General features: G+C 41.5%; 1 protein-coding gene across 1 annotated transcript in view; it reads left to right on the forward strand.

The window, feature by feature from the left end:
* POU6F1 (POU class 6 homeobox 1) overlaps positions 1-8206 on the forward strand; it is a 209991-nt gene extending 201785 nt beyond the window's left edge. The window contains exon 12 of the mRNA XM_073613711.1: positions 4748-8206. Within this exon, the coding sequence (XP_073469812.1) occupies positions 4748-5093 (346 nt within the window). The 3' untranslated portion in view covers positions 5094-8206. The remainder of the gene's footprint in view (positions 1-4747) is intronic.
* The last annotated feature ends 4150 nt before the right edge of the window (positions 8207-12356 follow it).

Raw genomic sequence — 12356 nt, forward strand, 5'->3', positions numbered from 1 at the left:
TATGCCTGGCATGTTCTACTGTGTGTGTGTAGTGTTTTCACTTACTCGGATGTCTTCTCCCCTCGGCGCTGGAACGGAAACTACCGAGCCGAGGGGAGATGACATCATTTCCTTTGCTGCTGTTTAGCATACAGCAGCAAAGGAATGTTCCCATTGGCCGGCGGGGATCGCGAGGGGGGGGCCACGAACGGATGGCCTCCCCCTCATCTCGGATCGCCGGGGAACAGAACGGGACCGCCTCGGGCACCGGGGGGGGGTCCGATCGGACCCCCCACCCGCGGAAGGCAAATCACGTACATGTACGTGATTTTGCCTGCCCGTGCCGCTTTGCCGACGTAAATCGGCGTTAGGCGGTCCTTAAGTGGTTAAAGTTACCTACACAGGCCTTCAAATTTCTTGTAGAGCTAAGTTAAGCTCGGGCAGACCTTTCATGACTGTTTCCTTGAGCCATCCTATTGTTTAACAAGTCAACCTATCATAATCTAATGATGGTTATAGACTTAAGTGGCCATCCCTGTTCAACAGATCAACGTCTGTGGAAGGGACAATCTGGAAAAGTTTAGTTGATCAGCAGTTGCAACCAGTCAGCTGCAGCCACTGATCAGTGTATTCTGACAGCTGTGGGTCCTGCTTTCAGAATACAGAGTCTCCGCAGGAGGATTCTTTCATCCACCTTGATTGTGGGGCTGCAGAAATCCCTTATTTTTTTAAATAATGATCTGTATATGGCCAGCTTAAAGTGGTAGTAAACTCCTTTCGCCTATTTTTACCTACAGGTAAGCTTATAATAAAGCTTACTTGTAGATAAAATGAATATCCCCTTAAACGTGCACTGTTTAGGACAGGGGTGTCCAAACTTTTTTCAAAGAGGGCCAGGTTTGATGAAGTGAACATTCTTTGAACCATTAAAATTTGGTCTAAGTGTGTTCGAGCACTAATACACTGTCCAACAAGAATTCTCTTGCCTTTGTGGCTGTGTGTGGTGAAGAGATGAGCCCGGGTGTGTTATTTGGATATATATACCGTATTTATCGGCGTATAACATGCACCCCAAGTTTAGGAGGGAGTTTTAAGGAAAAAAACTTTTACGAGGGAAGTTTAAGGAAAAAAACTTACATTTAAACGCCCATCAATGCAGCCTCATCAGTGTCCATCTGCTGCCTTGTCAGTGTCCATCTGTAGCCTTGTCCCTTATTGCAGCCTTGTCCCCCATTGCAGCATTGTCCCCCATTGCAGCATTGTCCCCCATTGCAGCCTTGTCTCCCATTACAGCATTGTCCCCCATTGTAGCCTTGTCTCCCATTACAGCATTGTCCCCCATTGTAGCCTTGTCAGTGTCCATCTGTAATCTTGTCCCCCATTGCAGCCTTGTCAGTGTCCATCTGTAGCCTTGCCCTTCGTATGCAGAAATTCGTTTGAAAATGGCGCCGCCGTTCTCTGCGGCTCTCGGGCCATTCTCGGCGGCTCTCGAGAATGGCCGAAAGCCGCCGAGAGCCACCGAGAATGGCCGAAAGCCGCCGAGAATGTCCGAAAGCCACCGAAAGCTGCCGAGAATGGGCGAAAGCCGCTGAGAAAAGCCGAAAGCCGCTGAGAGTGGCCAAAAGCCGCCGAGAGCCTCCAAAAGGCTCACAATCGGCGGGGGATCTGCGTATAACACGCACACACGATTTTCGCCTGATTTTAAGGGGACAAAAGTGCGTGTTATACGCCGATAAATACGATATATATATATCTTTTGTGTCCCCCAACAAATCCCTGAGCGCCGCTCAGGACTAAAGATGAGCTCAGGCGTGTTATTTGGATATACCGTATTTATCGGCGTATAACACTCACCTTCACTTTAAGAGGGAAGTTTCATGAAAAAACTTACATTTTAAATAAAGAACTGTGAAGCAAAATAAGGATCAGTGCTAATGAATGCAGCCTTATGCAGCGTACACACGTTCGGACTTTTCGACTGGACTTGTCCGACGGATGCCGACGGACCAAATCCGGCAGACAATCCGATCATGTGTGGGCTTCACCAGACCTTCAGCGGACTTTTCCAGTCGCAAATCTGACGGACTTTAGATTTGGAACATGCTTCAAATCTTTACGTCGTAACTCCGCCGGACCCAGAAATCCGCTCTTCTGTATGCTAGTCCGACGGACAAAAACTGACGCTAGGGCAACTATTGGCTACTGGCTATCAACTTCCTTATTTTAGTCTGGTGTATGTCATCACGTACGAATCTGTCGGACTTTGGTGTGATCGTGTGTAGGCAAGTCCATTCTTTAAAAAGTCAGTCGAAAGTCCACTGGAAAGTCTGTTGGACAAGTCCGGTCGAAAAGTCCACCCGCGTGTACGCGGCCTAAACAGTGCGCATCTGCAGCCTCACCATTGCCATGAATGCAGCCTCACCATTGCCATGAATGCAGCCTCACCATTGCCATGAATGCAGCCTCACTATTGATATGAATTCAGCCTCACCATTGACATGAATGCAGCCTCTCCATTGCCATGAATGCAGCCTCACCATTGCCATGAATGCAGCCTTTCCATTGCAATCAATGCAGCCTCACCATTGCCTGAATGCAGCCTCCCATGTGCCATGAATGCAGCCTTACCATTGCAATGAATGCAGCCTCACATGTGCCATGAGATTACATATGGGAGAATCTCCTGTTTATTCGGCGGCCTCTTTAATACAAAGTCCCGCATCCTATGATAGACAGAACAGTCGTCCAATGGCAGCCCAGGAGACGGGGCTTCCTATTACAGACGCCGCCGAGTAAACAGGAGATCCTCCCGTATGTAATCTGACGGCACTCGTCCCGCCCCTTCCCTGTCCCCTCCGAGGCAGCTCCGATAAATACAGTATATATCTTTTGTGGCCCTTTGGACATGCCTGGTTTAGGAGATATTCCAGTGTGCAGCAGCTGGTTACATCAACGGCGTATGTGCTCTGGAGGAACGTCATACCCGTCAGAGCTCTGTGCCGTAAACCGTGACTTACGTGTGCATGCACGAAAGTGATATGATTGCGACTTGACCATAGCCCACAAACCTGGAAGGAAGACGGGGTAAAGATGGAAGCCTCTGCAGCAGTGACAGCGCTGGAGGGTGAAGCCGCTGGAGGGCTTCGTTTTAAGGTAAGTCTTTCATAATGTATGCAATTTTTTTTTTTTATTCAAAAACTTTACTACTACTTTAAATCTGGCCATACTCTGATCGAAATTCAGTCAATTGAACAGGGACTTGTTAGAACATCTTATAAAATTGTTCATTGATCAGCAGCTGCAGCCAATCAACTGCAACCACAGTATAGTCAGTTCCCGGGTTAAGAACAAGATAGGTTCTATAGGTTTGTCCTTAAGTTGATATTGTATGCAAGTTGGAAAAGGTAAATTTTTTAAGTGTAACTCCAGCCAAAAAAATATTTTAAGTTTTGTATAGCATAGGGAAGGGTTAGCTGGCCATGCAGTTATGTGGGATTGCCGACAGGTCTGCCAGAAGACAGTAGGTGGCAGCATGCGGTGAGCAGCAATATAGCCGCACATCGGTTTCCAGGACCAGCATGATGTCACGCTGCTTCCGTTCTTAAATACAAGTCGTATGTAAGTTGGATGTTTGTAACTCAGACATTTCCTGTAATCTACTGCAGCCTTTTTCAACCAGGGTGCCTTGAGGTTTCTTCAGGGGTGCCTTGGCAAAATGCCTAAAAATTGCCCAAAAATTGTATACAAGCTGGCGTGTGGATGAAGCCTGCCTTTTTAGTTACACACAGGTCACAGGTTTTAATTATGCACCATTACAACCTTGTAGCTGCTAGCGTCCTAACGGTCAATGGCATCATCAGTTGATGAGGAAGATGTCAGTTGCCTTCATAGCATCCTTGTTTGACCCTCCCCTGCCCCTCTCCATCAGCGTTGGGGTCACATTAGCTGAGTGGTGGAGAAAAACTGAGGGAGAAGAGAAACATTGGAATACTAGTCAGAACCAGTTTGCAAAAGTATATCTACTGTATTCACTCAGTGGGGTGGTAAATTGCATACTTTTTGCTTATAACAAACAACTTTTGAATGTAATTAAGGTCATGACTAATGATGATCACTTTTTAGTCCTTTTGAAGTCACAAACACAAACAAGAACACACAATAAAAAAGTATTAACTGTAGTTTGCTAACTTAATTCAAAGATCATAGTCGAATGGAGGTTTTCCTTAGTTTACTTCATGGCTGTTTGTAAAAATTTTCACTGATATGAAAGCCCTGCTTTTTAATTATATTTTGTTAAAGCGGTAGTAAACTCTTTAAAAAAAAAGTTTCCCTCTGCAAGGCAATATCATAATGTGCTAGCATGCAGTGCATACTAGCACATTATGAAAGACTTATCTTAAAACAAAGCCCTCCAGTGCTCCAGCGGCGCACTGTCACCGCTGACAGGGCTTCCATCTTCACCTGAGCTTTCCTCTGGGTTTCTGGGCTGCAGCCACTTGAATGGTTGAGCTGTGATGACGTCACTCCCACGCTTGCGCGCAGGAGTCACGGACGCAGCACACAGCTCTGAAGGAACGGTGCAGGTATGCCTGGGCCAGGGAAGTCACCGGCTGCTGCTCGCTAGAATATTTACCTACACGTAAGCTTTATTATAAGCTTACCTGTAGGTAAAAATAGAAAACGAGTTTATTACCACTTTACTGAACTGAAGTGTATGGTGAACATCTGAAAGCTGTATTTTGTAGATACCCTTTCCACTTTTCTGCAGGTTTGAGAAGCTAGACATAACACCAAAAAGTGCTCAGAAGTTGAAACCAGTTTTGGAGAAATGGCTGAATGAAGCAGAAATGAGGAACCAAGAAGGACAACAAAATCTGATGGAGTTTGTGGGTGGTGAGCCATCCAAAAAACGCAAGAGGCGTACCTCTTTTACCCCACAGGCTGTGGAAGCGCTAAATACATACTTTGAGAAGAATGCCTTGCCCACTGGACAAGAAATAACAGATATTGCTAAGGAACTGAACTATGACCGTGAAGTGGTGAGGGTGTGGTTCTGCAACCGACGTCAGACTCTGAAAAACACCAGCAAGCTTAATGTCTTTCAGATCCCTTGAAGAATGAAATGCATTCTCTTTACCATCACTAGGCACTAAGCACTTCATCCTCTCCCTTTTTACCAGTTCCCTGAGACATTCACTTGTAAAAGCACTTTGTGGCTAAATTTTTGCTTTATGCATACTGTGGCCAACTATTCCTTGTACATGATCCCTCTCCTCATAGTTTTTTATATGAAAGAAGTGTGCTGGGGCAAAAAGTAAATAGCCATCTCTGCTGGATGACTCTGGTAATCTTGTTACACATATTTTGCATACATTGATTGTCTATAGAGCCAAATTGATTTCCCTCTGTGGTGGGAAATACATTGTAGACATTATGGTTCAAAAGACATTTTAGGTTGAAAAATAAGAGTAATTGTTGTCAGAAGGCATTTATGTGAAGTACCACCTCCAACTAGGTAGTGGTATGCATCTGTCAGAGTCCATAGAAACCAGCAAACCTTTGTTATGCCATATAAGCCCCATTCAATATTTCACATTTTAATCCACATTTCTATAACTTATTGTAGGAATCTGACAGTGCATTGTTCACATCTTACTGCATATTTGCCTGGAGTTTTTTTTTTACATTATTACCTCTCCTATTTTACATGAATAACATTGGGAGGTGACATCAGATGCATTTTGTATTGCTGTTATACATTTGATTGAGTTTTTTTTTGCAGTTGGTGCTTGTATGAACAATTCTGTTATCTAACCTATTACAATTTTTGATGGTATGGTATATGTTATAGTATTCCTTATGCAGTGTAAGGCAGTTTTCCAAAAGTAGTGTTAAGTCATTTTATTTATTCTTGAAATCTGGCATTTCTTCCACAAAAATGCTAGGACGATATTGTTTTCAAATGCAATGATTTATTAATGTTTACAAAGTTGTGGTTATTGTCTTATCCAAAATATTTTTATTGTTAAACAGTAATCCCTTGAATGTTAAAACAGAACTCCAAACAAACAGGTAAACACAATGTTAGAATGCATTCGAACCATATTACCTGACTGACCAAAAATGTAATTCTGTTCAGAAAGTCTTGTGATCCTGCAACACCATATAGCCATAAAGAGACACTACAATTCAGAGCTTGCAGCATCTGAGCTGTATGCATTTGTTTTCTTGTTAGGCCTTTTCCCCATTTATTTTCACTTTTTTATTCTCCAAATAACACACTGTCTTTGAGTGGCTACATTTACTACCACTCTGTCTATAGAGGGAGCTGTGGTTGTCCCCCAAGCTGGACTTTAAATATAGCTCTGTTATATGGAAGTCAATGGGATTACTGATTTACATATTATAATGGGTTGTTTTTTCTTTTTGCGCAGCTCACAGGTGTGACAAGGACACTGCATTTCTGGCACATTTCTGGGACAAGTCACAGAAAGCTGCGGGCCCAATCAGATAGCGTGGCACGCACATTCACAGTGAGCAGCCGGCTGTTAAGCCACAAGCAGTCACAGCCGGCTGCCCACAGTTAGTATGCTGGCGCCGGGGACCGAAGCCCAGTGAAGAAACGGCCGGGTGTGGTCTACTTATTAAAAGCCAGCAGCTACAGTTTTTGTAGCTGCTAACTTTTCATTTTTTAACATACGACTAAATAACCTCTTTAAGCTACAGGGCTCTATATAAGGTCAATAAGTACATTTCTATGTTGTTTATTTATTGTTGTCCAATATGTCATTTTCTAAGATTTTAGACATCACTAAACATTTCAACAATGTGGTTGAATTTATCAAAATGTTGCACTGACAAACTATGCAGAATAGTTAGAATGTGTAGTTTTGTCTTAGAATTTCAGACAGCTTCAATACTAGCCCAGAGTCTTTGATAGGGTCAAAAATAGCATTGTTCCATATTACCATTTCTATTGTGTGCACCTTTTTAGAGGCCATAGTACTGGTGGATGCATAAATGTTGTTGACAGTTTCCTAAACATTTTGGTCCCTTGCACACAGGGCTGTTTAGCTGAAGTGCATCCCTCCTAGTGTCTTAGCACACCTGGGAGGAACAAGTTTAGCATCCCGCCCCAATGTATGTAGCCTGTCAAGGTCTATGGCAGTCTACGGCTGGATGGGGCAGAACAATGTACTGAGTGGTACCCAGTTTAGTCCCGTGTGCTCAGGGACTAATGTACGGAACGCAGGTCTTTTGCAATCTGGACATTTGTCTCTGAAGGCACAGGCACTAAAGGTGAGTTCTATTCGGTACAAAGTCCAGTTGCAGTCTACCATAGACTTTGACAGGCTGTATTCAGCAGGGCTTGACACGGCACCTGTCCCAGGAGCACTAAAATGGCAGGAGGGCACTTCACGTAGACAGCCCTGTGTGCAAACGGCCTTAGATAATGTAAAAGTGCAGGTATTTACTTTAGAGAAAGATGTTGCAAATTTGTTGCTAAATAAGGGTTTTTCATAATTTTTGCACTGGATTTAAGCTTAATGCATATCGCCACTGTTTTAGCCAACTTCTTTCTTTCCAATTCATTAAAACAGGGGGAAAAAATTATCACTGCAGAAGCCACCAATCCAAATTCTTTTTTTTTTCATTTTTTGCATAAAATATAAGGTGAAACATGATTTTGGTTACTGTTGACAGCAGCTCCAATTTTGTGATCATTTTTTGTTTGTTCAGTTTTATGGATTATATTCAGATTCTTTTAATGCTGAAAGCTGGTATGTTTTATAAGATGGTGGAGATAAAACAGTTGTGCTACAGCTTATGGAAGACAGTTTTTTTATGTAAATTATTTTGAAAAAGATAAAGCTTTGAGACTTTATAAATAAGCAGATTATTATCATTATAGGCTCAAATCCCAATGCTTAAGCTGTCCATATGCTATACAATCTGATTATACAATCTTTGTACAATCCAAAACTATAGGTGCATCTCAAAAAATATCATCAAAAAGTTACATTATTTCAGTAATTCAATTCAAAAAGTTAAACTCTTATATTATATATAGGGTTGAGCTGATACCACTTTTATAAGACCGAGTACAAGTACCGATACTTTTTTTAGGTACTCGCCGATACCGATTACCAATACTTTTTTTTACTGTCATGTGACAGTGGCACTAATATGCAGCACTGATAGGTGGCACTGGTGAGTCGTAGACTGTGTCAGTAGTTTTTTTTTTATTTTTATTTGTTTTTTACAATTATATTTTTTTACAATTTATTTATTTTTATTATTTTTTTACAATGTGTGTATATATATATATATATATATATATATATATATATATATACATTGTAAAAAAATAATAAAAATAATTAAATTGTAAAAAAATATAATTGTAAAAAATAAAAATAAAAAAAACTATATATATATATATATATATATATATATATATATATATATATTTTTTTTTTTTTCTTTTTTTACAAAAAGGGGGGGGGGTGGGAGTGGACAGTGTTAGTGTTTTTTTTTATTTTATTTATTATTATTTTTACAGTTTAACCTTTAAATATTTATTTATTACAAACAACAACAAGGCTTGTGACACCTACGTCATCACATTCTTGTCTCTTCGGAGATAGTGGTTTGGCGAGCAGCAGGCAGAGGAAGCCGGAGATGACGGCGCGATTCTGATGTTTTCACATACCACGCTTAATTGAGCTTCACATTGTAAGTGCAACTCCGTTTGATTTTAATAAATTATCCCCTTACATACTTCACTATGGGCGGATTTTTTTATGTTTCTGAGTGCTAAGGAGAGTCAAGGATCCAGCAGGCTGTGACGCCCACATAGGTTTCTGGGAGACCGAATTCCCTATGCTTGATGAGACCGCTGGTGCGGTCTTTTCGTCTGGTAAGGAGACTACATATCCACCTTGGGTGATCAGCTTGTTTGGAAGAAGGGTCCTTCATTTCTTCATATCTTTGTGCTCCCATCAAATTTCTTAGCTTGCATGGATTCTTTCTGAATACACTGGGACTTTACAGATTCACTTCTTAATGTCACAGAATTTTTAATTTATGGTTTTTCACTTTTGTGTACTTTTATAGATCAGTGACACTCATTATTTATTGTGAATTTCAATAATTTTTGACATCACAACAATTTAAATTTAATTAATTGTCATTTCTATAGTTTATTTTGCATTCATAGGTGTTTCATATTTCACATATACTATCGCTATGGCAGTTTCAGTCATTGAGACTCTGCTTTAGTTTTTCATTATTTCACTGAATTCTCGTCATTTCTGAATATCATACATGCACTTTTAATTTGTTATAAATTTTTTTTTTTACATTTTTTTTATCATCTTCAGCGCTGCACTCACTTCATGTTGTTTACAGTTTTGAGCTTTGTATATAGAACTTTTTGGTGCTAGCAGCTTAACAATTTTTGATTCATTTCAGTCTCCTTTATTTTATACTGTTTTTCTAGCACAGTGTTAAACCGCTTTTTAGTTTTTGTTTCACTCATTTATTTATTACAATTTTTTTTTTTATCAGCCCTGTTGGGGGTGGCTTTGGTGAGGTCTAACCAGACCCCTGATATCTCCCTTTTGAGACAGGGAAAGGGACTGAGGACAAAAATTCCCTAGACCCTTTCTCTGCAGCCTCAGCTTCAATGAAGATGAATGGACAGGAGACAGAGGCTCCTGTTCATTCATAAACTGAAGCAGAGTAAACACAGTTTATGATGCTCAGTTACGAATGAACAGAGTCAGTGATCACTTACTCACTTAAATTACATATTTACAGACTCCTTCCTCTGCTCCTTCCTCTGGTCTCTGACAGATCCAGGGCGAGGGGGGACCGGAGGAGGACCCGGAAAGCCGGAGGAGGACCTGGGGAGCCAGAGGAGGACACAGGGGACAGTCAGGGGTGATTGGTGCGGCGGTGGGGGGAGTTATAAGCACAGATCTCCCTGTATAGCTTTCAATAATGCAGCTGACAGCCGCGAGAGAGAGAGGAGGAGAAGCGGCTGTCAGAAAAGCTATACAGGGAGATTGGTGCTTGTAACTGCCCCCATCGCCGCACCGATTACCTGTGAGGCTGCCTGGCCCCCCTCCTATGCTGAGGACGCTGGGTGTACTGGCCTCCTGCCGGGAGGTATCGGATCAAGCATCAGAGCATTTGCACGAGTACAAGTACTCGTGCAAATGCTCAGTTTCAGCACCGATACTAGTTTCGGTATCTGTGCAACCCTAATTATATAGATACATTACACACAGAGTAATATATTTCAAGCATTTCTTTCTTTTCATTTTGATGATTATGGCTAACAGCTAGTCGAAACCCAAAATTCAGTATCTTAGAAAAGTAGAATATTGTGAAAAAGTTCAATATTGTAGACTCATGGTGTCACACTCTAATCAGCTAATTAACTCAAAACACCTGTAAAGGTTTCCTGAGCCTTTAAATGGTCTCTCAGTCTGGTTCAGTAGGTTACACAATCATGGGGAAGACTGCTGACTTGACAGTTGTCCAGAAGACAGTCATTGACACCCTCTACAAGGAGGGTAAGTCACAAAAGGTCATTGCTAAATAAGCTGGCTGTTCACAGAGTGCTGTATCCAAGCATATTAATGGAGAGTTGAGTGGAAAGAAAAAGTGTGGTAGAAAAAGGTGCGCAAGCAACAGCAATAACCGCAGCCTAGAGAGGATTGTGAAGTAAAGGCCATTCAAGAATTCACATGGAGTGGACTAGGGCGGGTGTCAGTGCTTCACGAGACACCACTACAGACGTATCCAGAACATGGGCTACAACTGTCGCATTCCTTGTGTCAAGCCACTCCTGAGCCAGAGACAATGTCAGAAGCGTCTTACCTGGGCTAAGGAGAAAAAGGACTGGACTGTTGCTCAGTGGTCCAAAGTCCTCTTTTCGAATGAAAATAAATTTAGCATTTCATTTGAAAATCAAGTCCCAGAGTCTGGAGGAAGAGTGGAGAGGCACAGAATCCAACTTGCATGAGGTCCAGTGTAAAGTTTCCACAGTGAGTGATGATTTGAGGAGCCATGTTATCTGCTGGTGTTGGTCCACTGTGCTTTAGCATGTCCAAAGTCAGCGCAGCCCTCTACCAGGAAATTCAGGAGCACTTCATGCTTCCCTCTGCTGACCATATTTTTGGAGATGCTGATTTCATTTTCCAGCAGGACTTGGCACCTGCCCACACTGCCAAAAGTACCAATACCTGGTTTAATGATCATGGTATGACTGTGCTTGATTGGCCATCAAACTCGCCTGACCTAAACCCCACAGAGAATCTGTGGGGTATTGTCAAGAGGAAGATGAGAGACACCAGACCCAACAATGCAGACAAGCTGAAGGCTGCGATCAAAGCAACCTGTGCTTCCATAACACTTCAGCAGTGCCACAGGCTGATCGTCTCCATGCCACGCCGCATTGATGCAGTAATCCATGCAAAAGGAGCCCCAACCAAGTATTGAGTGCATACTATACTGTACATACTTTTCAGTAAGCCAACATTTTTTGTATTAAAAATCCTTTTTTCTTATTGGTCTTCTGTAATAATCAAATTTTCTGAGATACTGAATTTTGGGTTTTCACTACCTATAAGCCATAATCATCAATATTAAAAGAAAGAAATGCTTGAAATATATCACTCTGTGTGTAATGAATCTATATACGAGTTTCACATTTTGTATTAAATTACTGAAATAAATTAACTTTTTTTATGATATTCAGTTTTTTGAGATGCACCTGCATTTATAATATGCGGACAAACCTAAACAACCCCTTCAATTTGTATCATATCAGGTAGGTCCTCCTTGCTGAGGGTAGATCTACAGTAGATTGTACAGTCACAATGTATATGTATGGTCATATCAGCTCTTATAAGCCACACTCAGGCAAATCTCTAAACTGCACCAGCAGCTGGAACAAACTTGGCTCCCTGGACAAAGGTGTATATATATATATATATATATATATATTTGAAATAGCATTGATATATATATATATAAAATAAAGATTCTTATCGTTGTGTTTCTGTTTTTTTTTAAATTAAAACTGAATTCCAGGTTTGGACTTTACTGTGTAGTTACATTGGTCCAGCTTTGAAACCACTGCAGTAGCTGCCTCTGCTCCCCTGTCTTCTGGGTCCCATGCCGAGCAGCTGCCCCATTGCATTTTTCTCAATAGATGCAAAGCATTCTCTGATTGGACAAGGTGGAGCTTGACGTTACCTTTCCACCTCATTCAATCAGAGAATGCTTTGCATCCATTGAGAAAAATGCAAAGTGTTCTGTGAATGGTGTCTGTGAGATGTGAGCGACCCTCTCTGGTTACTCTG

This window comes from Aquarana catesbeiana, linkage group LG02, assembly GCF_042186555.1.
Source record: "Aquarana catesbeiana isolate 2022-GZ linkage group LG02, ASM4218655v1, whole genome shotgun sequence".
In the NCBI taxonomy this organism is placed as follows: domain Eukaryota; kingdom Metazoa; phylum Chordata; class Amphibia; order Anura; family Ranidae; genus Aquarana; species Aquarana catesbeiana.